Source organism: Saccostrea echinata, unplaced genomic scaffold (assembly GCF_033153115.1).
Source record: "Saccostrea echinata isolate AGI-Se365-2 ecotype Australia unplaced genomic scaffold, CSIRO_AGI_Sech_v1 ptg000008l, whole genome shotgun sequence".
Classification (NCBI taxonomy): Eukaryota; Metazoa; Mollusca; class Bivalvia; order Ostreida; family Ostreidae; genus Saccostrea; species Saccostrea echinata.
The window spans coordinates 12,032,452-12,058,175 of NW_026889757.1; the positions used below are offsets into that span (position 1 = coordinate 12,032,452).

A 25,724-nucleotide genomic window follows, 5' to 3' on the forward strand; every position below is an offset into this window, starting at 1 on the left:
AGTATGTGTAATTCTGATGCAGATTCAGCATTTTTTTTTAATTTCTACTGGTTTTTGATTACGGTGAATTTTTCAGAGACTATACTTTCTTTCTAGGATGAAATGTGATTATTCTCAAATGTATATTGTAATACAAATTATGAGCAGAGCCAACATGGACCTCTGAAAACAGAGGTGGGATCAGGTGCCATGAAGGAGCAAGCATCCCCTGTCGACCGGTCACACCCACCGTGTTTTACCTGTAATAATCGGGTAACAGAAATATTCATAGACAAATAAGTGTGAAAATACGGTCAAACAATTTGTATGAAAGACATCAGTCATCATTCGGTCCCGCGACTTAAAGACTTTAATTTCTAGATACATGTACATATCCTTTCTGGTGTCACAAAAATGCGTTCCCCCCATTAAATTCCAAACTTCCTGGAAATCTGCCTGTGTACTTCTTAGTTGTCCTTTTCTTTCATAACAAAATGTTGACTAATTTTCTTTCCAAGGGAGCTGCAGTTCAGCAGCTAAGTCCGACGACTCATTCGATAGAAACGATTTTAAACTTTGCTTCTATATTTATGTAATCGTGAAATTTTTTCCCCTTTATTTGTCATATCCTGCATAAAATATTTAAAAAAAAAGTAATGAACTAAATAATGTTTACTTGTGACAACAATCTTTCTTCGTAAATGTGTCTCCCATGCAAATTCAACCACAGTATTTTTTTTTCTTGTTAACGTAGCAGTACTCAATTAATCAGATTAAGCGAATAATATGAACTGAAAAAAGGTATTAAACTTTCTCGGAAGTTTATTTAAAAGTGTTGATCAAAATTATTTTCATCGACCTTGTTCCCCATATTTCAAATGTAAGTTCATGTACTTTACATGAATAATGGGACAGGTACTTTTACTGAAGAAATAGTGACAGAAAGTACAAATCTCCAAGCATACGGATATGTTACATAATTTATCAAAATTAATGCATCGTAAACAAATTGTCCCACGGGGGAGTGAGACTCCGTATTCATTGAGGTATCTGGAAGTTCCGAAAGCTTTGAAAAGGCTACCTATGTCTAATGATTTACATATATAACCTCCAGAGGCGGATTCAGGAAAATTTCCGGGGGTGGGATGGCACATCAACTGTAACAATTTCAATCTCGGAAATTTTCTGACAAGAAAAAAACACTTGCCCAAACCTTAAAGTCCTATATTTAATGGGGGGCCTTTCTAAGTAAATTTTCTTCAAAAAGATCACTCTCCCTACCATTTTAATGGTCTGCGTTTCTTGGTGGAAGGGGTCCGAGGTCAGTTTTTTTGGTTACTTTTACATAGATATTTACTAATATTGAAAATTCAATTGGGGGAGGGGTCCGGACCCACCTCAATTTTCAAAGTTCACGGAAATGTTTTTTTTTTTTTTTTTTTTTTGCCATCTTCAGCACATTTGATTCATTTATTTTATTGAACGACTTATTTGTTTTTTAAGTTAACAGTTAAGCATATTTAGTGGGAAGTGGGTTTATTAAAGCCATAAAAAAGCGATTTTTGAACATGAATGGAATAACGTTTAAATGACAGAAAAGTAAATGTAAAATCTATTTCGTGTTTCAAAGAAAAAAATCGACTTTCTTGTTAGAAACTCTAAGTAACGCATTAATTAGAGAAAATAAATACATGTAAATAACAGACAGTTGCGTACATGAGAAATGCTTTTTTTTTAAAATCTGAAATAAAAGTAATTACACAAAATTTGAATGATATTGGAAACCTCAGTTGCACTAAATGACAGAACAGTAATCAGATGTGGACTTGAAGTTTGTTTTTGTTATGGAATGAACATCCTGTTTTTCAGGATAGGTCACGTTATAGATTTTGTTGGGATTACAATACAAATATGCAGTTACGTTGCACAAATTGTAACAGTAACATGCCAAGAAACATTTCATAGGAGGAAATAATCCGGTAGAGAAAATATATGCATTTTTCTTAATCCTTTTTTCTCTTTTGGTCAAAATTATGTGATTGTATGGGGGAAAATAGTTCCTTTTATATGAATTCTCTATTCAAAAGAAAAAAAATTTTTTTTTCACTACTTTATACAATTCTGTTAATTACATTTATGGGAATTTTATGTATGATATTGAACAATTTAGGTCTCTAGTACTGAAAAGTTTTTTAGACTCATTTTAAGACGCTCAGAATATCTTCCATAACATTACATCAGAAAAATTTTATCAGATATTATTTCGCTTGTCGCGATGTGTCATATTTTACATTTTTGTTGTGGTGTGCGTGCATGCTTATTTGATTTATGTTTGTTACAACAATTTTTATTTCATCGAAAAAGAGAAGACTTCAGTCTGAATGATGTACATAACTGTGATGCACTAGATTTGTAATTAAGCGTAACCTCCTTCGGGTTTCCGACACAAACCATGCTTACTCCAAAACATGTTTTCTTAATTCGAGTTGATGTCAATTTGCATTTTACGTACAAAACAGGTGATGTGTAAAATTACAGTACATGATGGAAAAAAAATATATAGAGTATTTTAATAATTGGATATGAAATTTGAGAAGTACATGTATTTGTTATTTTCTGTTCAATAAAACAACCTTACAGATATATATATATATATATATATATATATATATATATATATATATATATATATATATATATATATATATATATATACTCATTATACATGTATTATATCATGCAAACTGTGTGCCTACTACATGTACATGAATAAAGTTTTACATGATACGTACTGCATGACCAACTTAGCCCCAATTTGAACCCAAGAGCCATCAATTTCAAAAATGGTGTGAAGGGCTCATTGCTTATTGTAATCATGATTGGCACAGCCATTCTAGAGAAAAAGCTGAAAACGTTCCTATAAAATACATGGTTACTGTCTTGAAATATAAACGATATTTGGGCGAGGGTAAGAAAACGTGATAGAGGGCAAGGCTCTTATACAATCATGATGGACCAAGGACAACAGATAGCAATATGTCATCTGAGTAGTAGGTCACGAGTGAACCATCAAGCTCATTTCACCTAAAAACTACTATCATAGTTCAAATTAAAGTTTAGGTATTTTTCAGTACATGTAATAAATAAATCTTTTTAAAATACTTTGTAATTCTACATGAAAAAGAATGTATTAAATAAAAATGAAAAAAAAAAAACATATATCTTTTCTCAATAGGTTTATTGAGGAGTCATGAACATGATATTTAAATAAAAGCTACATGTCTAAAACTTTTTTCTGCATGTCAGACATACTTTGGATACATTATTGTAAACAACATTTAAACTCAGGCAGTTTTGGTGTGAAAAACAATATGAAAGTTGAATATGTAATGGACATAGATAAATGATATGAAAATATTACACATGAAAAATAGAATAGTTTTCATTTATGTGGCAAGTGAAGTGATAAAATCCCCCTTTGTGTCCACAGTCTCTCCACTGTTTCCGTTATTAATATTGTTCACATTAAGAATGCCAGAAGGTGTCGAAATGGTAATCTGTCCTGATGAAATTTGCTGTGCTATATTAGGTGGCAGCCCACTCAGAGAAACATTGGAAATCTGACCAGATGCCAACTGTGACATGTTGAAATTTGAACTCTGGGGCTGAGATGAGCTAGGGGCGATAGCTATAGGTACATGAGTAGTGTGAACGGGGGCAGGGGAGGAGCGGTTGTCCCTCCCATTACTTTTCTCTCCTGTGCCATCTCCCCCTCCTGCTCCATCTTTGGGCCCTTTGACAAATACACCACCTAGTCCCCTCTGTCTGTTTAAAGCATGTCTGTGTCTTGACTCGTACAGGTATTTCTAAAACGAAGTATACAATGTAATAAGGTTTTACATTAGGCAACAATACAGTCTTGTTAATTGATGAGGAAATTTAACCATTTATTACCATCATGAAAATGAATCAGACTTTTCATGTTGTTCTCAAAATTATTATTATTTTTAGTTTAATGTAACCATATACAAAAGAAATATGATGCCTAAGAACTTTTTCCCCCTCTACAACAACAAAAAAAAAAGAGAGAGAGAGAAATTTTTCATGTTGCAACTTATCGTTACTGGATATGAATGTATGTTACTTTGAATACATACTTGTCTTTCTTTGGGTATCCTGCCTAAGGCCTCTAGTTTGGCCCGAGCTTGTCTTCGTTTCAAAATTCTGTGATACTGTTTGGCATTAACGTATAGTGGTTCCTCGCCAGTATCGTTTGCCTGAAATGATATGCAATATTCACTTGCTATCTGCATTACATAAATTTCTGAAAAATGATTTAAGGTCAAGATCTAGTAAATGAAAGGTACCTACAGATTTCTCAAATTTTAGAAATAAATTCCTTTAATGATGCTTTATAACTTTACTTGGTCAAATAAGGTGGAGTTTTTTCCATATCAGACAAAGGAAATGTACCCAGATTGCCTACAGTCTCTCAGAAAACAATAATTTGTATGTTCTTGGCCTCTTCTTTAAAATAATATTAAATTGAATGTAGGTATCGGGATTACTTTTCACATCATTTCAAATCGAATTCCATGAAAATACTTTATTTTCTACATAATTATTTAAGAGCCGTAAAGTACGGGAAAAAGAAAGTCGAAATTGATTAATATGACGTCATAATGAATCCAGCACCAAACAGTAAGTCTAAAGTCATTTACTAGATCTTGACCTTAACTGCAAATCAACAGTTTTAGAATTTTTGGATTCTTGTTTGTAACTTATTTTATATTTTGCTTTGACAAATTATTCATGTAATATAGCATGAAAAATGAAATTCTTTAAAATATCAGCTTCAAATTTCATTTATTTTGATGCCAAAAAGTACCAAGTTAACAGCAAATTGTAAAAACTGATCATGAAATGTAATGAATACCACACAAAGATTATATGATGCTGACTCACTTGTTATACAAGGCAAAATTGATAATTCAAATGATTCTACTAATTAGGCCTATCTTAGCTCACTTAATCATAAAAGTGCTGTAACTGTCACCCGAGAGAAAGGATAAACCAAAACCCAAACAGCTTTTTACTGTATAAGCTATTTCAATCCAATGTGTCTACAAACAACATTAACACCTATAATTTATAAATTATAATTCTTTGTGAATGTGAACCGTAATAGCTGTCAGTATTACTTACCACTGGCACCTGCTGGTTGACAGGTTGTGTGGGTAGATTTATTACTTGTATACCTGCAAAAAGGAGAGAGTGAATCAAAACTTTCCTTAATAAATTCTTTTGAACTTCTAGATGGATCATTGGGAGTTGAAGCCAATGTTATGTTAGCCCCCAAGGGCTGAAATATTGCCTGATGCGGAGTGGAGGGCAATATTTTTGTCCCCAGGGGGCTAACATAATCATTTTTGCCTGAAAACACAGTCAATAAAAATTGATAATATACAGTCAATGGATAATTATTTTCCTTTCAGTATTTTCAATAAAATATCCTCTTTGCAATATGAGTTAATCAAACAGTAAAATTCATCCCTGCATCATCATCATTCAATAAATTTGCTTAGGCCTGGCATCTGAAAATCTCTCTTTTTTTTTTCTTTTTCACCAAATCAATGTTTAATTCCCATTTGCATGAAGATAAAAATCTCTTTCTTTCACATTTTTTATAAGCTCAAACTTTTAAAGTATTACATTAACTTTTTAAAAATAATTTTAAAAGGGTACAATTTTTAAGTTTCCTTTCCTCTTCTTGAAATATACTCCCTGGTCTTAAGTTCAGAGAAGAGGTTCTATAAAATTCATAAGGCCAAATAAAAAAAAAATATACCCCCCGACCCTAAACTTTTTTTTGACAATTTTCATATTTTTTCTGGAATTTTCCCCAATTTCCATCAATGGCTCCGGTTTAAGTTTTAGTTTCAGCAATGACAGCCTCCTTGCACAACATAGTGCAAGTGTTTATTAGTGTTAAATCCAAAGCAAGCTAGCATGTAGGTGTCCCCTACCAATACTGACTAGTATTTTATCACACCACATCTAAATGTCATTTGCAAAGTAGTGATAAGTATTATTTAGAATAATTAAGAAAATCATTTTCAGGGATTTATCAGTACCTTCTCAGGGGCCGAAATTCGACCCCATTCCCAATTGAAAATGAGTTCAGTTTTTCCCAATTTGGCAGTATTTTTTCCCAATTGGTGAACAATGCTTTTATATTTAATTATCTTCGAAAAACACAAGGAAAATTGTCAGATTGTCTGTAATTTTCATCTATTTAAGTCATTTAGCAAAGCTACAGTCATAACACATGTTTAAAAACACTGTAAAAACATCGCCAACTTTTAATCCGAATTTCCTCCGTTTTTCTGAAAATGGTGATATTGTGTAATTATATAGATTTATTAAGTTATTTCTACATACTCAATTGATCTACGAGTGAATGGTAAGGACTGTAGGCATTATTTCAAATAGAAAAATATATTTTCAATGCATCAATACATATTAAAAGAGGACTTTGAGAAAATGTATACTTGCAGGAGGTTTATATTTTCCAAAAACAGATCCTGTAATGACCTAAATTGGAATCTCATACATGTACTACCCTATGTTGTATAAACACTTTATACTCATTGAAGTCAATTTTACTTTTATTAGTCTGTTATTCATAATTGATCTTGTATGAAGTTGGATCATATATAATTGTCTGTTTGGTTGCCCAAATTGGAGTTCATGCTGAAATATTAAATGAATTACACCTGAATACATGATTTAAGCAACATTTTTAATTTTTCCCAATTTTATCAAAAAGCCGATAATTTTTTCCCAATTCCCCAAAAATGGCGTTTCCCAAAATAGGCTGATAAATCCCTGATTTTGTTAAAAAAAAAAAAAAAAAAAAAAAAAAAAAAAAAAAAATCCCTACCTACCTACCCTAATTTTTTTGGAGGTGTAACCGGAACCACGCATATTTTTTTGTTTGGCCAAAGTATATGGATACAGAAGATGAGACAATCAAGTGACAAGTCAATAACCTCATGCATCTATTATAGATTCCCCGATCACCAGTAGTGAAATCTCTTTCTATTAGGTCTTTAAACAAGAGGCCCATGGGCCACATCGCTCACCTGAGCACATTGGCTAAGCAAAAGCACAATCAGTTCAGTATTGAAAAGATGGGGGGGGGGGGGCTTGAATTTTAAACTACCTGATGATGCTTCCATGTCAATATAACAAATGGCTTTGTTGTACTTGAGAAGATTTTTTAAAAAAAATTCCCATATATTCCTTTGTAAAAATTTGATCCCTCATTGTGGCTCCTCCCTATCCCAGGGGTCATCATTTGAACAAACTTGAATCTACACTACCTGAGGATGCTTCCATATCAATATGACTAAACATAGCTTTTCTGTTCTTCAGAACAAGATATTTTCCTTTATATTTCTATGTAAAACTTTGATCCTCCATTGTGGCTCCGCCCTACCCCCGGGGGTCATGGTTTGAACAAACTTGAATCTACACTACCTGAGGATGCTTCCATATCAATATGACTAAACATAGCTTTTCTGTTCTTGAGAAGAAATATTTTTTCTATATGTTCCTATGTAAAACTTTCCTTCCCCCATTGGGCTCCACCCTACCCCTGGGGGTCATCATTTGAACAAAATTGAATCTACACTACCTGAGAATGCTTCCATATCAAAATGACTAATCATGGTTTGCAGTTCTTCAGAAGAAGATATTTTCCTTTATATTTCTATGTAAAACTTTGATCCCCCATTGTGGCCCCGCCCTACCCCCGAGGGTCATGGTTTGAACAAGCTTGAATCTACACTACCTGAGGATGCTTCCATATAAATATGACTTATCATGACTTTGCTGTTCTTGAGAAGAAGATTTTTAAAGATTTTTCCTATATATTTCTATGTAAAACTTTGATCCTCCATTGCGGCCCCGCCCTACCTCCGGGGGTCATGATTTGAACAAACTTGAATCTACACTACCTGAGGATGCTTCCATATAAATATGACCAATCATGGCTTTGCTGTTCTTGAGAAGAAGATTTTTAAAGATTTTTCCTATATATTTCTATGTAAAACTTTGATCCTCCATTGCAGCCCCGCCCTACCCCCGGGGGTCATGATTTGAACAAACTGGAATGTACACTACCTAAGGATGCTTCCACATGAGTTTCATCTTTCCTGGCCCTATGGTTCTTGAGAAGAAGATTTTTAAATGATGCCATTATTTTTTCAGTAATTCCTAATTATCTCCCCTTGAAAGAGGGCGTGGCCTTTCATTTGAACAAACTTGAATCCCCTTTACCCAAGGATACTTTGTGGCAAGTTTGGTTGAAATTGGCCCAGTGGTTCTTGAGAAGAAGTCGAAAATGTGAAAAGTTTACAGACAGACAGACAGACGGACAGACAGACAGACAGACAGACGGACAGACAGACGGACGCCGGACAAAATGTGATCAGAAAAGCTCACTTGAGCTTTCAGCTCAGGTGAGCTAAAAATTCCAGTAATCTGACTGACCCAAATTGCAGGTGGGTGAATTTTTTTTTCTTAGCAAATCTGAGATAAAATCAATCAGCTGATGCAATTTTTACCAACTACCCGGTATGTTACTTGACATATAAAGTCTATCACTAAATCAACAAATTACCTTTTATAAAAGCTAATAAATATTAATACAGTAAGACATAGTTATATCAAAGTTTTGGGGACCAGTGAATTTACTTTTCTATATCCTTTATTCAAATATATCTGTATAACAAATTCACTCAAGTATATGTTTAAAGCGAATTCACAATATATACATGTTTTCTTTCAAGTATGACTACCAAGTATGTCCAAAGAAGTATCAGATACAAAACTTACCTTGGATTACTGAAGTTTTTTGATGAATTTCAAAAATAAATATTTATGAAAAATAATGTCTGTTCAGTATTTTAAATTTTGATATCTTATAAAATCAGTTATAAAAGATGTAAATTTCTTTATTTTTAACCTCTGTTGGCTATATTCATAAATTTATTATATCAGAGTTCATTATGACTGTGAAATTTTAAAAGAAATTGTCAATAATTTTGCTGGGGATCCCAAAAAAATTCGCATTATCTGTGTTTATATCAAATGAATTTTACTGTGTATCATCTAGCATTTTTTCCCCATGACTTTTGGGTTCATTAGAGTCCTATTTATGCTGGTATGAGATTCTATATTAGCCCAATTTTCCCATCAACCCTTGTTTTGTGTGTGTGTCAGGGTTCGAGCTGTGATTCGCCATTTGCGCCAATTGCGAATTTTTTCCAAAAGTGGCGAAAAGAAATTCAAAAGTGGCGAAAATGATTTTTTTGGGGGGGGGGGGGGGGATATACCATACAAAAGTGTGTGTACTCCTGGCTATCTCCTTTGTTTATTCAATGTATACAGACTAGCCCCTTTGTTTATTTAATGCAAGCAGACGTGTGAATTCAGGGTGTGAAAACTCCATGAAACTTACAAAACAATGTACATGTAGGAAATCACGTCTCGCTTGAACGCACACAGATGACTAGGTAACTTTAGCCTGGAGCAGTAAGGGGATACAAATTAAATTACTTGAAATAATATAAGATGGATTAAACAAGGAAAGACAAAGTGTTTTGGGGAGATGAAGTTAGTTAATAAAAGATTTTAATCAATAAAATCTGGATCTATATAGATTGTTTTTTAAAACCGAAAGTAGGAAAACATGACGAAAACTGCAGAGCATGGCTGCTAATTTTACCTGATTAAAGTCAAAATAGTGTGTTCATTATACCATAAACTGACAAAGAGTGAAAGAGATACTGGCTTGGAAACAAAACAATACTTTTGTCAATTACGCTGAATATCTATTATTTTCAATTATATAAATTTACATGCATACACCCATGCAGTGTTGAAGTTGTTAACAGGTTAAATTAATTAAGCCAAGAATTGTTGATATAATTAAACTTTCACTTATTTTATCAATTTTTTCATTTTAAAAAAATGTCATATATCTTTACTAAGCATGTAACCCCCCTCCCAGGGCTAAAAACATGTTATGAACAAGAGGACATCTATTGTCAAAAGTTGGCTAATATCAGTATCAATTTAATTGTATAAATGTAGAATTGTAGAAATAATTCCTATATAAGGTTTGTAAGTGGATATTGTTTTAAATTTTAGTACTATTTTAAAACAATGCCAGTGATATAAACAAAGTGAAATAGTGCTATTAGTGGAGTGTTTAGCATACACAATTGTCAAGATGAGATGTAAGAATGCGATTCTTTTCATTGCGAAAAGTGGCAAAAAATATTTTCGCTCCAGTGGGAGCCCTGGTGTGTGTGTGTGGGGGGGGGGGGGGGGGGGGGGGGCACTGCTCATGTTGCAGGATACAAAGATACAACTTAATTTTTTTTGGACTTATTAGCACATCTAGGAAAGTAATATACCTTGAGGAAGTTGCACTGGTTTGTTGTTGGCATCCACAAGCACAAAAGAGGTTTGTCCATTGACTGTCACTTGATTCAGGAACAACATCTGTGGAACCCCAACAGCTGGGGTCATTTGTGCTGTGGTGTTCACTTGGGGTGAGCCTTGGACCATCAAGTTATTTGGTTGTTGGACAATATTAGAAGTCTGAACAATCTGGCCTGTCCCAGGTGCAATGGAAGTTGTTCCTTGTGAGACACTTGTGAAGTTTGAAATATTTGAGAGTGTTCCATCTGCAACCTACAAGTATTTTGAAAATAAAAAAAAAAACACCTCATTTGAAGTGCTACTATAAAAGATGATCTAAGGTTTGCACAACATGTTTTGGTGTCAAGAAAGGGGCAATTAAAATTCAGAAAATTAGCAATGCATTTGGGACATTGGAAGTTTTTGATTTAAAGCTCATCAGATTTTGATTTTTTTGTGTTTTGTGATCAACTTTCGCCAAATTTTGATTTGTGTGTGTTTTGTGGTCCACTTAATTAATAAAGACTATACATAACAACATTCTGCTGGGAAAAAAAAAACAAGATGCTGGTATCTATTTTGCATTAAGAAAGGGGGCACTCAACAGCCCCAATTATAGAAAATCAAGAGCCCTGCCTAGTACACGTATGAACACCATTACTATCAATCACACACTGTGTCTGAATGAGAATACAATCAGAAAGCAATTCTGTATATCTTCAGGGCTCGACATTAACTTTTTTTCCTTCTTGTCCATTCGGACAAGTGACCAAGACATTTACTTGTCCGAACTTCAACTTCACTTGTCCGAAAAAAATTCAATAAATATCTAATACTGTCAACTGGAAAACTAAAATAAAGTCCATTACACATGACATGTGCTTGATTGATTCATGATGTTATTGATTAAAACAAAATTTTATCTAGTCTTTCTGGTCTGACAACAACATAAATGTCCACAAGTGAACCAAACTTCATTAAGTTCGTAAGTTCCATGCCTTTTCAGTAGTGAACTTCGATCCCAATCGAATGTGAACTCAATTAATAGCTATCCCTATCGGGATCGAAGTCCGGTTTTTATGTACAGCTTCCATCTTGAAACTACCGATTAACTTTCAACAGTCGTTTTTTTTAATTATTTAGAGACTCCTTTATATTAAAATGCACTTGTCCAATCGGACAAGTGCCCAGCAATATTCACTTGTCCGTAATTTTTTTTCACTGGTACCGGACAAGCGTTAATGTCGAGCCCTGATCTTCAACCTAAACAGAAAATTGTGCAGCCAAAAAACAAATTAATGTTTCCTGAAATCTTAACGTAACCCAAATGTAAATTAGTACATACTGTATACAAGATTATTTTCATTCCGTTTCTTTCTGGCCCTTTCAAACTTGCAAATTTGCCCAATTTAAATTCATTCAGTTCAGACACAAATGTGTTTGAATTTGCTACACTTTAAATTTGCCCAACTGCAACCAGGGTTTAAAGGGCAAAAATAAATCAGGGGCAAAAATTTGAATGTATACAGTATTTACAGGATATAATAGATGCTTGTCTAGATGAAAAAAAAAGGGGAAGGACCAAATACCCAATGTTTCTAAATAAAAATGCTATTAATTTTGATAAATTATCTAGTTAACATAGACATTCCCAATTACCCAAAAGGACAATGTAATTTCATACCTGCGGACCCTCCTGTGAAATTAAAAAAGTCATTTTGAAGGAAAACATACATGTACATACATGTATTCAGTGTCACCTAGTTAAGAATTAAAATAAAAATTTTACTGAACAGACGAACACCTACTGCTTACGTCCATCTTACCTGTACAATTTCCCCACCAGGCTGGGTGATCTGTTGAAGTTGGACGCCATCTTGAGTAATATATTGTATTGTACCATGTGATTCATCTGTGCCTCCTTGAGCAACAGTAACTGTTAATGGTTGCTGGGTCTCAGTATCAAATACTGTGTATGTATCATTTTCCGACATTTCCGACCTGAATATTATGAAAAAGATACAATTTTTTTTTTACAATGCTGCAAAATACTCTAATCTTTAGGTTATTCAGCATGTTAAATAAGCAGTTTCTAAAATATTTAATAGTGACAACGAGTGATTTCTGGTATTCAGTAAAACATGCTTATAATGAAGTGCCAGGGATGGACAATTTTGCTTCATTATAAGCCTAACTTCTTATATCCATTAATTGTTCAATATATTTTAAAGTCAAGGGGAATAAAAATCAATTTGCTGTAAGTGTCAATTCATTAGAAGTTCAAGTGTGTTCGCTATAGCGTGTTTTACCGTAATGACTGAAATCCTATCATATCTATATCTATGACATCTTATTTCTTAATTGAAATTGGACAAAAACTAAAAAAGTAATGTTTTGAAAATTTATAGTAATCATGGCAACAACATTCATCAAAATAAAAAATTGATACATACAGAATTATGTATCTTAGTGTTATTTACTTGTGTACCAAGTTATATTGATTGAACCAAAACTGTAGAAGTATCATTTTGAAAATTTTTACAGACAAACAGATGGATGGACAACAAGTTATAAAAAAGATTTTGAGAATTATCATTAATTTCATCTGAATTGAAGGTTCATTTTTTCACTGTCTCAAGAATTTCTGAATCAGTTAAAAAATTCGATTGGTAAACTGTCATGACTGAGGAATGGTAAGTCACATGTCATGGTACGTCAACCCATTGTAATAAACATGTATTCTCATGTTTGCTAGTACCTGTGTACTTTCTCTTTCGATTCTGTTTTAATATATATCAATCAACCCAATATGAATATGTGCCCAACAATTTATGAAAATTTCAGGGGTAACAGAATCCCTAATATTTTCATGTGCGGAATTATAGTAGTTTAAAAATAGAGATGGGGTTTCCTTTTGATCGATAGAATATAGCTTCTTAATCTAAGGAGACACAAATGAATTTTTGCATTTTTATGGTTTGGTGCATTATCCATAATAAACAATAATTGGCGATTTACAATCAAATAGATCAAATGTTGTTCAATCTTTTTTTTCTCATAATCCAAATCTGTACCCTTTCTCTTGCCTGACGTTTCCATTATTGTGATGAAATAATTCTTCTTTCTTATAAAAACATGCCAAAGACATTCCTAATTTTGAGTTTTATTCAACAAATATCTTTAATTTAGCTGAATTCCTTGTCTAACCAGTCAGGCTTGACCGCAACAACTGTCAAAGCATGGGCGTGTTGTCCAAATTACCGACATGCTCCAGATAATTAGCATTAATTGTTATCGAGAGTTTTCCTTATATAATTATGACCTTTTTTTTCTAAAACCAGTGGCGGATGGCAACAAGCAGGGGTGGCAATATAAAGGGTGTATTAACACAAGGGGAAATCCGTTCTTTGAGAATTCCTGGCAATAAGCGAGGGTGGCAATATAACGGAGGGCAATCGGGGTAGCAATGTATAGCACCAATTCTTTTAGAAATTTGAGGCAAAAGTTTTGAAGAAGACGCAATTTGATGAACATTTTTTTCATGCATTGTTGTCAGAACAATACAAAGCTGAAAGAAACAGTTAAATCAAGCTATTATGAATAGCTAAATCAAGTTAATGTATATAGCTATTTCAAGCTATATTGGTAAAATCAAGAGATTGTGCTGGACCTGCAGAGTTATGACACTGCTTCTATTTCAGTGTAATATTGTCCAATCTATTTAATACCCTCCAAAAAGTCAAATTAATGCTATAATGAATAAATCTTAAAACTGACAGTTAAAATGAATACATTACAATGCGATGCTAGAAAAAGAAACACTTCACAAAAATCAAATTCTATTCTTACAAAATGTTTGCTGTCAAATATGTTCTTACTTCATTAATACGTTTCGCTGTACCAAAATCTTAGGAATGGCTAAAATCCTACAGAAATGTAGGTGACTTTACTTCAAAATTTTCCAACTTGTATTATCAAATATGGCGCTAAACAGTGTGCACAGAAAACAGTGACGTAAACAAAAAACATTTTAAAGATGTTGATTAGTGCCTCAGTAAGTCGTTCGTTAACTATTTACATTGAAGATTGAGGTGAAAATTACTTTGCCTCTGTAAAAGAACCTGTTACGCTATAGATTTTCATAGAAAACAATCAATTGATAATTTGGTTAAAACTCATATTTGAGTATCCCCTAATGACCATGGAAATGATGAAAGAATTCATCTAAAATAGCCAAGCTTCTAACCCACAAGGACTGAACGTAAACAAAGCGATTTGCCGGTTCTTTCCAGGGAATTGTTTGAGGGTTTACAATCGGCAAAATATCACGATGAGTAAAGCCCATCCACCAGAGTTAAAGAAGTAATTGGCTTTTTAGATATCTGCATTTATTATTATTGTAATTTACTTGAATGATGTGGTTGTCATTTAAGGTTATCAACCCACTGTAAGTGCATTATTTTGGGAACATGACAAAACGGAGCAGGAATCATTGACTCTGTAGATATCAAATAAGAAATACTCCCATTATATCAATTTTTTCAGTATTACTATCTTAGAAATGGAAGCGATATGGCTTATTCAATCCATAATTGCTGTTATATAATTTTTGGAGTTGCTTTTTAATACAAACTTGCAAAATTTCCGTTATCATGGTCTTAGAATGAGAAAGTTCCCAGCTGATGACTTAAGGTTGTGCTGGTGTAGGGTCGTGTTAATTAATATGTTATTACATTCTTCAGTTCACCAAGGTCAGTTTTCAAGACTGTAACACTCTCTGTCATACGCATGAGATTCATCCTTGCAGGGACAATGTCAGCCACCTAGGCCTAGCAGCATGCACCTCTGTAGGTTGCTGGTCTGAAAAATTTTGATTGATGACCAGGGGCCCATTTTACAAAAGAACTTACGACTAAGACCAAACACTTCAGTTGATTGTAAAATTATGCAAAATTAATGATTTTGTTTAAAATTGCTAGCGTAAAAGTATCTTTCTATATACCTTTTAAAAAGATTAAAACTATTTTCTATTTCATGTAAATAGGAAAGTTATTAGCAGAATTAAATTTTGGTCTTAGTCGTAAGTTCTTTTGTAAAACGGGCCCCAGAATGCTACAGTGCCACCCCTTTAAAAAAATTGTACATTTATTGCACACAAAAATGTGTGCTGTTTTTCTTGATTTATTTTCTCCTAGTATTGTTTAGAGATTCAGCATAGTTGCTGACGATCGAAAAATCGTTGTTGGAAGGTTGGCAATGCCAACAATCAATAGCATCAAAATCGACTATAATTATAAACACAGTACAAGGTCTTTATTTATGTAAATAAAAATGTCTGATTTTTTTCAGTTATGAATCAAATAGGTGTTTCCTATTAGATTGGATGATCAATAGTGTTTTCCATCCAATTCTGAAATGCTATTATTGTTTCTTATACATTCATCTACAACCAGATTCATAGAGGGTTAATATCTTCATAAAATGTAAAGTTTCCAAAAATAATTAGGATTTCAAACAGGTTGATATATATATAGGCCATCTTCCTTTGAAGTTTCCATGGTTCTTGCCATTTAGTGCAACAAGAAAAATTCACACGTTACCTTGGTGCATTGTTATTTGCACAGTACTTAAAAGTACACTGTGCTGTAGACTATTAAAAAAGTTAATAAAGCATGTGGATGTTGAATATGAAATTATGTTTATGTAATCTTTTACCTTCTTTTTTTTCAGGTATATGGAAAAGAAAATAAATTGTGAGTATATATACTCTATGCAAAATATACATGGAGAATGAATATTAGAATGGATTTTATATTAACTGTGAAATAATTTATGAATGAAATAAAAAGTAAATGACCATGGCATTAAGTATAACGGCATTGTGTAAAGAAATCATGATTTTAATATCTTGAAAAAAAAAAATCAGCTGACCAACTGACCCAGCTCTAGATTTTGAGTTTTTTTTTTTAATGGTCAAATTCATTTTTCCCCAGTATGACAGGCGGTATTATTTTCATGCTCTAACACAATCTTTGATAAATGCCCAGTGGTGATACCATTGGGGCGAGTGCCATTTTCTTTAAACCCCTGTATACATAATTTTTTGCAGTGAAATTAAATGGAGGGAGACAGATCACAGGAATATTACGAGGATATGACCCCTTTATGAATCTGGTGGTGGATGAATGCATCGAAGAAACAAAATTAGGAGAAAAGAACCAGATAGGCATGGTGGTATGTACAATACACTATCTTACAGAAATACTGCTAGACAGTACTATTACTACTATACGAAATCAGACCTGCCAACCATTATGATTTTAGCATAATTTTTACCATTTTTCATCCGTAATCTTTCAATAATCAAATTATGACTTTGAAAGAAATCCAGAATTTTTACCTTTCTTGGTCAGTTTTGTTTTTATTCAGAGTCATCAGAGGTCATTATATTTTTACATTTTTGTTAAAATAATTTTATTTAATTACTATTCTGTGCATTAGCCATTAAAAAGTGTTCATAGTCTGAAAAAGTTGTAATACTCAGGTTATCTTTAAGGCCTACAGGCCTCTTGTTTTTATTAGCAACCATGATAACATTGAATTTTGTGAAAACCTTAAGATTTATATTTTATGCTACCTGCATTGCATTTATACACTTTGATCACTGTCACAGGTCCAACATTGTGTATGGAGCACAATCTTTAAATACACTGTAGCCCTTGTCACAAAAATTACTGTTTTTTCATAAGATTTTATCAAGAATGTCTTACGTCAAATCTTAAGTGTTTTTTACAAACCCATTCGTAGCAGATTAAAGTTAAGATTATACTAACGTCAGACTTTGTCCCTAGCAACAATCTGATTATGCTTTATAATCCTTAAGAAAGTGGGTGAAAATAAAAGTAAAGTTTTCAACACTTATCAGCGAAAAAAAAACATTTTTGACAACAAATATGGAATGCAATTGATTGTTAAGCAATGAAGTTTTAAATCTGATGTCAAAATCAAAAGACTTACATAAAAGTAGGTTCATATGAAAATTTTAAGTGAAACTGCCATCGTAAATATTTTGTAGTATATTTCATTTAATTTTTCGACGATGATAAATCAATTGTGAAAAAATATAAAATTCTATTGTAGGTTGAGTAAAAAAGTTCAATTAAAGATATATTTTGGTTTTATCCATTTTTTTTTTCTACAATAAAATTGGTTCAAAAATACTTACAAGAAGGTTAGGGCTCCCGTAAAGTTACCACAAATTTTACTCATTAGAATCTCGTAAGAATGTTTGTGAAAAGGAATATAAACTTGTAAATTTCTCTTATGATGGAAATTTATCGTAAGATTTTTTTGTGAATAGGTCTTCTGATTAACAAGTATTAATTGATTTTAAACACTCATGGTTTTTTTTTGATTCCTCTAATAAGAAAGATAACTCTCCCCAAGATTAATAACACTAACAATTAATCCCTTAAAATATTTGAAGTTATACATGTAAATTGTTTTCTGTCAAATTTTGCACTGCAAGGTGTAATGAACTTGTACTTTTTCAATTATAATTGATCTTTTTTGAAAAATAATTACCATTAAAGCAAAATTGTATGCAAGTTTTTGAAATTTTAGCCCTTGCAATGATCTTTTTGTCTATGTAGGTTGTCAGAGGTAACAGTATAATCTTGCTGGAAGCTCTTGATCGGATTGGATAAAGCAGGGATCCTGTAGGATCCAATGAAGTTGGGCAGCAGTGAATGACTGTTTCTAGTGACTTTTATGTGTGAGAGAGAGAGGACTGGGAAATGATGTGTTCTAAGTGCCCAGGAAACAAGGGACATGTGTTCTTTACAATATGTATAGAGTTGTTTTTAGCAACATCAGTGTTAGATATACTTGATCATGAAAGTAACTTTGCTTCATATTTCACAACTTTCATTACTCATTTTTTTTTTTAATTAAAGTATACATGTAAATGTATCTGAATATTGTGTGTGTTTAGTTATGGTCTGATTTAAAAATTACAGTTTCAAAATCCTTTCTTGCAAGTTGTGTGGGATAATTAGCTCGCCTAAGCGAAGTTGTTGGAGCTTACATACATGTATATGTAATACCCTCTGCATCATTGTTGGCGATCCAGGTTAGATTTTGATGCAGATTTATTATCAGATATTTCTACTTTTTTTTTAGCTCACCTGAGCTGAAAGCTCAAGTGAGCTTTTCTGATCACATTTTGTCTGTAGTCTGTCTGTCTGTCTGTCTGTCCGTCTGTCTGTAAACTTTTCACATTTTTGACTTATTCTCCAGAACCACTGGGCCAATTTCAACCAAACTTGCCACAAAGCATCCTTGGGTAAAGGGGATTCAAATTTGTTCAAATGAAGGGCCATGCCCTCTTTCAAGGGGAGATAATGAAGAATTGGTGAAAAATTAATAGCATCTTTTAAAAATCTTCTTCTCAAGAACCACAGGGCCAGAAAAGATGAAACTCATGTGGAAGCATCCTCAGGTAGTATAGATTCAAGTTTGTTCAAATCATGACCCCCGGGGGTAGGGTGGGGCCACAATGGGGGATCAAAGTTTTACATAGAAATATATAGGAAAAACCTTTAAAAATCTTCTTGTCAAGAACAGCAAAGCCATGATAATTCATATGTGTATGGAAGCATCCTCAGATAGTGTAATTTCAATTTTGTTCAAATCGTGACCCCCAGGGATAGGGCGGGGCCACAATGGAGGATCAAAGTTTTACATAGAAGTACCCAGGTATATAGGAAAAACCTTTAAATATCTTCTTCTCAAGAACAGCAGAGCCATGATGAATCATATTTATATGGAAGCATCCTCAGGTAGTGTAGATTCAAGTTTGTTCAAAACATGACCCCCGGGGTTAAGGTGGGGCCACAATGGAGGATCAAAGTTTTACATAGAAATATATAGGAAAAACCTTTAAAAATCTTCTTCTCAAGAACAGCAAAGCCATGATGAGTCATATTTATATGGAAGCATCCTCAGATAGTGTAGATTCAAGTTTGAACAAATATGATCCCCAGGGGTAGGGCGGGGCCACAACGAACTATCAAAGTTTTGCATAGAAATATATAGGAAAATATTTAAAAATCTTTTTCTCAGGAACAGCAAAGCCCTGATTGGTCATATTTATGTGGAAGCATCCTCAGGTGGTGTAGATTCATGTTTGTTCAAATCATGACCCCCGAGGGTAGGGTGGGGCCACAATGAAGGATCAAAGTTTTACATAGAAATATATAGGAAATTTTTTTAAAAATCTTCTTCTCAGCAACAGCAAAGTCCTGATTGATCATATTTATGTGGAAGCATTCTCAGGTAGTGTAGATTCCAATGGGGGATCAAAAGTTTTACATAAGAACATATAGAAAAAATATTTCTTCTCAAGAACAGAAAAGCTATGTATAGTCATATTGATATGGAAGCATCCTCAGGTTGTGTAGATTCAAGTTTGTTCAAATGATGAGCCCTGGGATAGGGAAGAGCCACAATTGTGGATCAAAATTTTTGAAAATCTTCTCAAGTACAACAAAGCCATTTGTTAAATTGACATTGAAGCATCATCAAGTAGTTTAAAATTCATCCCCCCCCCCACCCGTTAATCATTTCAATACTGAACTGATTTGTGCTTTTGCCAAGCCAATGTGCTCAGGTGAGCAATGTGGCCCATGGGCCTCTTGTTTTTTTTTCTGATGGAACAGAAATTTTTTTGGAGCCAATCCATTCTCAAGGCTTTTCAATATCACAGACAACAGCTTCAATGGAAATGGAAGTTGGAAATTTTCGTATGATTGGTCATCAATAAAATTACTTTGTTAAACATCAGTCTTGATTCTACACAAAAGTACTCTGAAGTTGATAATAAAAGGATGCTGGAGTTTCTCATTGACAACATTTATGTTGTCTTGGAGACCAGGTCTTCCAACAAACTGTTGGAATTCCAATGGGCACTAATTTTTAGGTCACCTGAGTCACTCATGTGACCTATTGAATGCTATTTGTTTTCGTCCGTCATCGTGCGTCGTGTGTTAACATTTGAACATTTTCAGCTTCTTCTCTGAAACCGCTGAACCAATTTCAGCCAATTTTAGCATATGGCATCTATGTGTGAAGGGAAACAAAATTTTTGAATATCATGGTCCCTGCCCCCCTGGGGCCTGAGGGGTGGGGCTAAAACCACCAAAATTAATGCAATCTTTAAAAATCTTCTTCTTTACTCCTGGACATCAAGCAGTCAAACTGTTGGCATGATTGTAATAAGCATTGAGCCCTCTACCAAAATTGTGAAATTCATGGCCCCAGGGTCGGGGTTCTGGTGCTAGGGCGGGGCTATATAGATCATATAGTGAAAGTGCATTATTTCTATGGAAATCTTCTCTACTCCTGGGTATTATTGAAATAAATTGAATACATAGTTATGATAAGCACGGGTGACTCTACCAAAATTGTGAAATTCATGGCCCCAGGGTCAGGGGTTCTGGTGCTGGGGGGGGGGGGGGGCTATATAGATCATATAGTGAAAGTGCATTATTTCTTTGAAAATCTTCTTCTCTACTCCTGGGTATTATTGAAATAAATTGAATACATAGTTATGATAAGCACGGGTGACTCTACCAAAATTGTGAAATTCACGGCCCCAGGGTCAGGGGTTCTGGTGCTAGGACGGGGCTATATAGATCATATAATGAAAGTGCATTGTTTCTTTGAAAATCTTCTTCTCTACTCCTGGTTATTATTTAAACAAATTAAATACATAGTTATGATAAGCAAGGGTAGTGAATTTCATGACCCATGGATCAGGGGTTCTGAGGTTGGGGCCGGGCTCTATTTATTTATATATAGTGAAAATGCATTAATGCTTTAAAAATCTTCTTCTCTGCTCCTTGGTATTTTTGAAACAAACTGGTAAGTTCATTGTTATGATAAGACCTCTTCCAAAATTGTGAAATTCATGGCCCCAGGTTCAGGGGTTTTGGTTCTAGGGTGGGGCTATATAGATCCTATAGTGAAGGTGAATTTTTTCTTTGAAAATCTTCTTCTCTGCCCCTGGGTACTATTTAAACAAACTAAGTACTTTGTTATGATACGCAAGGATGCCTCTTCCAAAATTGTGAATTTTATGGCTCCAGGGTCAAGGGTTCTAGTGAAAAGGTTGGGGGGGGGGGGCTCTATTGATTATATAGTGAAAAAGCAAAATTTCTTTGAAAATATTCTTTTCTGCTTCTGGTTAAAAAGCAAAGAAGCTAAGTATATAGTTATGATGAGCAAGACTGCTTCTTCCAGAGTAGTGAATTGCATGATCCTGGTCAGATGTGCTGGTGTAAGGGTGGGGCTCTTGATAATATATTGAAAATGCATTAATTCTATTAAATAATTCTGTCTGCTCCTGGGTAGGGCTCTATTAACTTGTATTCTACTGAGAGGAGTTATTCCCCTTTGTCGTTTACTTTTGATAATTAATCACTGTACACACTGTACTTGAAAGGTTAATAGAATAAGAGAATTATGCAAGAATTTTTATTGTATAATACAAAAAGTATTTTCATAGTTTTAATGATCAGGTAGACTTGTAAGTAATAGATAAATAAAAATGGAACAAAAATAACTTGTCTTATTAAATGTTCATCAAAGACGAAGAGAGGCCAATGTAAGAGATTTCAACAAGGAATTAAAATAGTACAGAAGCACTGATAGTTTTTTAACATACTGTATAGTGATAGTGATAAATGGGGAACAGATTAGAACCTTATTTATAAACTGTCAATGAATACTAGATTAATTATTCTGTTGATCCTGATCACCCTATTTTTCTTGCTTTTGGGCAACAAAGCTTCACCTTTCAGTTCATTTTATTCTCTATGGATCCTCTTAATTGTTGTATTATACTCATGTGACCTTTAAGGCCCTTGGGCCTCGTGTTTAGATATATTGACGACATATTATTAGTTAACAATAATTACCTCCATTCATACGTCAACTCGATATCCCAGTGAAATAAAAGACACCACAGAGTCTGTCACATCTGTTTCATATTTGGATGTTTTACGATAACTTTAAGGGCCAACTAACAACAACTAAATTGCATAGCAAAGGTGAAGACCAGCTTTTCCATCGTCAACTTATTTATGTAGTACACGTAATATCAAACATCAGCTTTGGTCAGCTGACCAAATCATGGATATTTAAACTGTAAATGTTTCGTATGAATGATTCCTGCAGGTCACACGCCAAATACGCCCTTTTTCTTTGTCCATTGTATGTCATCATCATTGTTGTCTGCATAAATTTTTCACATTTTCGACTTGTTCTCTGGAAACTAGCCCAATTTCAATTTAACTTAGCACAAAGCATCCTTGGATGAAGGGATTCAAGTTAATTCAAATTAGGGTCCACCTTCTTTTAAGGGTAGATAATTAAGAAGTGGTGACATTTTAAAGTCATCTTCTCAAGAACAACTGGGCCAGAAAAGATGAAACTCATGTGAAAGCTTCCTGACATAGTTCAGACTCAAGTTTATTCAAATTATGGTCCACGTATACTGTGAGCTACAATAGGGGGATCAAAGTCTTGAGGTCAACTGAGTCACTCAGATGACCTATTGTTTTATGTCTGTCATGTGTGTAAACTTCACATGTACTAGTATTCAACTTCTGCTCAAACCATGGGCAGTGCCCCCTTCCAAGGGAAGTAACTCAAGAAAAGGCAAAGATAGATCGGGGTTATTTAAAATCTTCTCCTCAAGAACCCTGGGGCCAGACAAGTTGAAAGCTTCCTGACATAGTGTAGATTCAAGTTTCCTCAGATCCTCCCCCCGGCCGTCCCCCCTCCTCCCCTCCGAAGCTACAGAAGAGGAGCTTTACATAGGTGAGTATAGGAAAATTCTATGAAGAGTAAAGCCATGAGAAGTCATATTTGAATGGACTTATCCTCAGAATATAGATTCAAGTTTTTATGCCCCCGCCATGAAATCGCTGGGGCATATACATGTAGTGTTACTAATGTACCCTGTTCCGTCATTCTGTCATTCCGTCAAGTTCGAATTCGGTCATGGTCCGATGATTTTTGACAGAGTTATCCCTCTTGAACTTAGAAAAAAAAATAAGAAATTTTTAGTTTCAGCTTTCTAACTTTTGTAGGGATGTATGTATGAGGTTGAAATTGCATGTGTAGGTATTTTATCAGAAAATAGAGGTCAGATTTGAATTTGGATGTGGTCCAATGATTTTTGACAGAGTTATCCCTCTCGAACTTAGAAAACATAAGAAATTTTCAGTTTCTGCTCTCTAACTTTTGTAGGGATGTTTGTAAAAGGTTGAAATTGCATATGCAGGTATTTCAATTATCAGAAAATACGGTTCAAGTTTGAATACAAATTTAAAACTAAATATTGCATTTGAAATTTTGGCTGCTTGCGGGTGCATTCGTGGCGTTAAGGGCACATCTAGTTTTTCTTCTCATGACCCCCCGGGGGGGGGGGGGGGGGTAAAATGGGGCCACAAAAGGCAATCAAAGTTTAACATAGCAATATATCATAAAATTCTTTTAAAAATCTTATTCTCAAGAACAGCAAAGGCCCTTGTTAGACTTATTAACAAAGCCCTGTTTTGTCGTATTTATATTGAAGCATCCTCAGATGTGTAGATTCAAGTTCGTTCATATAATGGCCCCTAGGAGTAGGGTGGGGTAGTAGTGGGCGATAAAATTTTTACAAAGGAATATATAGAAAAAACAGCAAAACCACTATTAGTCATATTTATGTTGAAACATTCTCAGGTAGTGTAGATCGTTCAAATCATGACTGGAAAGAGGGGGGAGGGGGGCAATCAAAGTTTTACATAGGAATATGTAGGAAATGTAAAAATTTTCTTCTCAAGAAGAGCAAAGTCATGATTAGTCATATTTATATGGAAGATCCTCAGGTAGTGTAGATTCAAAACTGTCCAAATCATGACCCTCGGGGGTAGGGTGGGTCCACAATGGGTGATCTAATTTTTACGTAGGAATTTTTATGAAAAATAATTTAAAATCTTCTCAAGAACAGGTCTAAGTCATAATTAGTCATATTTATATGGAGCATCCTCAGGTAGTGCAGATTAAAGTTTGTTCAAATCATGACCAACGGGGAAAGGGAGGGGCCACAACAGGGAATCAAATTTATACGTGGCAATATAGGAAATATCTTTCAAAATCTTCTCAAGAACAGCAAAGCCATGATTATAATCAGTCATTTTAATACAGAAGCATCATCAGATAGAGTAGATTTAAGTTTGTTCAAATCATGACCCCCAGTAGTCCGAAATATCTGACGTTTTCCAGGCTTTTTTCACGATTTTGATATCACGTAAAATATCAAAATCGTGAAAAAAGCCTGGAAAACGTCAGATATTTCGGACTAGACCCCCAGGGGGTAGGATGGTGCCACAACTTGGGATTAAAGTAATACATGTACATAGGAATATATGAAAAGTCTTTAATTTTTTCTCAAGAACTACAAAGCCATGAATTGTCATATTTATATAGTACATCCTCAGGTAATTTCTAAAGATTCTTTGCTCAAATCAAGTAAAATGATCAATATACTAAATATAGCCGTAACATTTACATTTTTGGGGAAAAAAATGCTTCAATACTCAGAATATAAAGATATACCGGTATTAATAGTGTAGACAAGATGACATGATCAGCGTGCACATGTATGCACGTGCGCGCATGTGCAATGAGTAAAATGACTTATATACTTGCCATAGGCGTAGATTATTTATTTTTTGATGAATTGCTTTGAAACTCAGAATATAAAGATATATTAGTAACATAGACAAGATGACAAGGTCAGCACACACATGCATGCACGTGTGTCGGCTTGCAACGAGTGACATGACACATTTACTTGATATAGACGTAATTTATATATTTTTTATGAAAAGCTTTGAAACTTAAAGAATATATATTAGATATAATTATAAAGAGTCTAGACAAGATGATATAATCAGCGTGCACGTGCACGCGTGTGAAATGACAAATATACATGATATAGGCGTAATTTATATATTTTTTGATGAATTGCTATGAAACTCAGTATATTACGCCCTTGTTTTTTGACCAAATACTTTGAAAATTAAAATATAGGTATATATTATAAGGTTTTACAACATTTTATCTACAAAAATTCTGTTTAATATGAATTAATGATATGATGTATCTGTGATTATCTAAATCATGCATCCACATGCACT

General features: G+C 33.9%; 2 protein-coding genes across 2 annotated transcripts; one reads left to right on the forward strand and one right to left on the reverse strand.

The window, feature by feature from the left end:
• Window positions 1-3,200: 3,200 nt before the first annotated feature.
• On the reverse strand, window positions 3,201-14,463 carry LOC133181088 (nuclear transcription factor Y subunit alpha-like). Its single transcript, XM_061315634.1, has 6 exons — window positions 14,352-14,463; window positions 12,300-12,474; window positions 10,467-10,746; window positions 5,185-5,237; window positions 4,137-4,256; window positions 3,201-3,845 (listed from the first exon to the last, which is right to left on the reverse strand). Exons 1-6 carry the CDS (start codon window positions 14,354-14,356, stop codon window positions 3,426-3,428), a joined length of 1,053 nt encoding a protein of 350 aa, XP_061171618.1. The 5' UTR covers window positions 14,357-14,463; the 3' UTR covers window positions 3,201-3,425.
• Window positions 14,464-14,700: 237 nt separating this feature from the next.
• LOC133181089 (small nuclear ribonucleoprotein G-like) lies at window positions 14,701-18,450 on the forward strand. The gene is made up of 4 exons (XM_061315635.1): window positions 14,701-14,835; window positions 16,204-16,226; window positions 16,583-16,707; window positions 18,126-18,450. The coding sequence occupies exons 1-4, from the start codon at window positions 14,804-14,806 to the stop codon at window positions 18,177-18,179; spliced, it is 234 nt and encodes a 77-aa protein (XP_061171619.1). The 5' UTR covers window positions 14,701-14,803; the 3' UTR covers window positions 18,180-18,450.
• Window positions 18,451-25,724: the final 7,274 nt, after the last annotated feature.

Excerpts from the sequence above, each read along its gene's own strand:
- LOC133181088 (XM_061315634.1), bottom strand. Across the intron at positions 4,257-5,184 it reads TCAACCAGCAGGTGCCAGTG|GCAAACGATACTGGCGAGGA; the intron begins GTAAGTAATACT and ends ATATCATTTCAG. Across the intron at positions 3,846-4,136 it reads GGATACCCAAAGAAAGACAA|AAATACCTGTACGAGTCAAG; the intron begins GTATGTATTCAA and ends ACTTCGTTTTAG.
- LOC133181089 (XM_061315635.1), top strand. The coding sequence starts at position 14,804 with ATGAGTAAAGCCCATCCACCAGAGTTAAAGAA. Across the intron at positions 14,836-16,203 it reads CATCCACCAGAGTTAAAGAA|GTATATGGAAAAGAAAATAA; the intron begins GTAATTGGCTTT and ends CTTTTTTTTCAG. Across the intron at positions 16,708-18,125 it reads AGAACCAGATAGGCATGGTG|GTTGTCAGAGGTAACAGTAT; the intron begins GTATGTACAATA and ends TTGTCTATGTAG.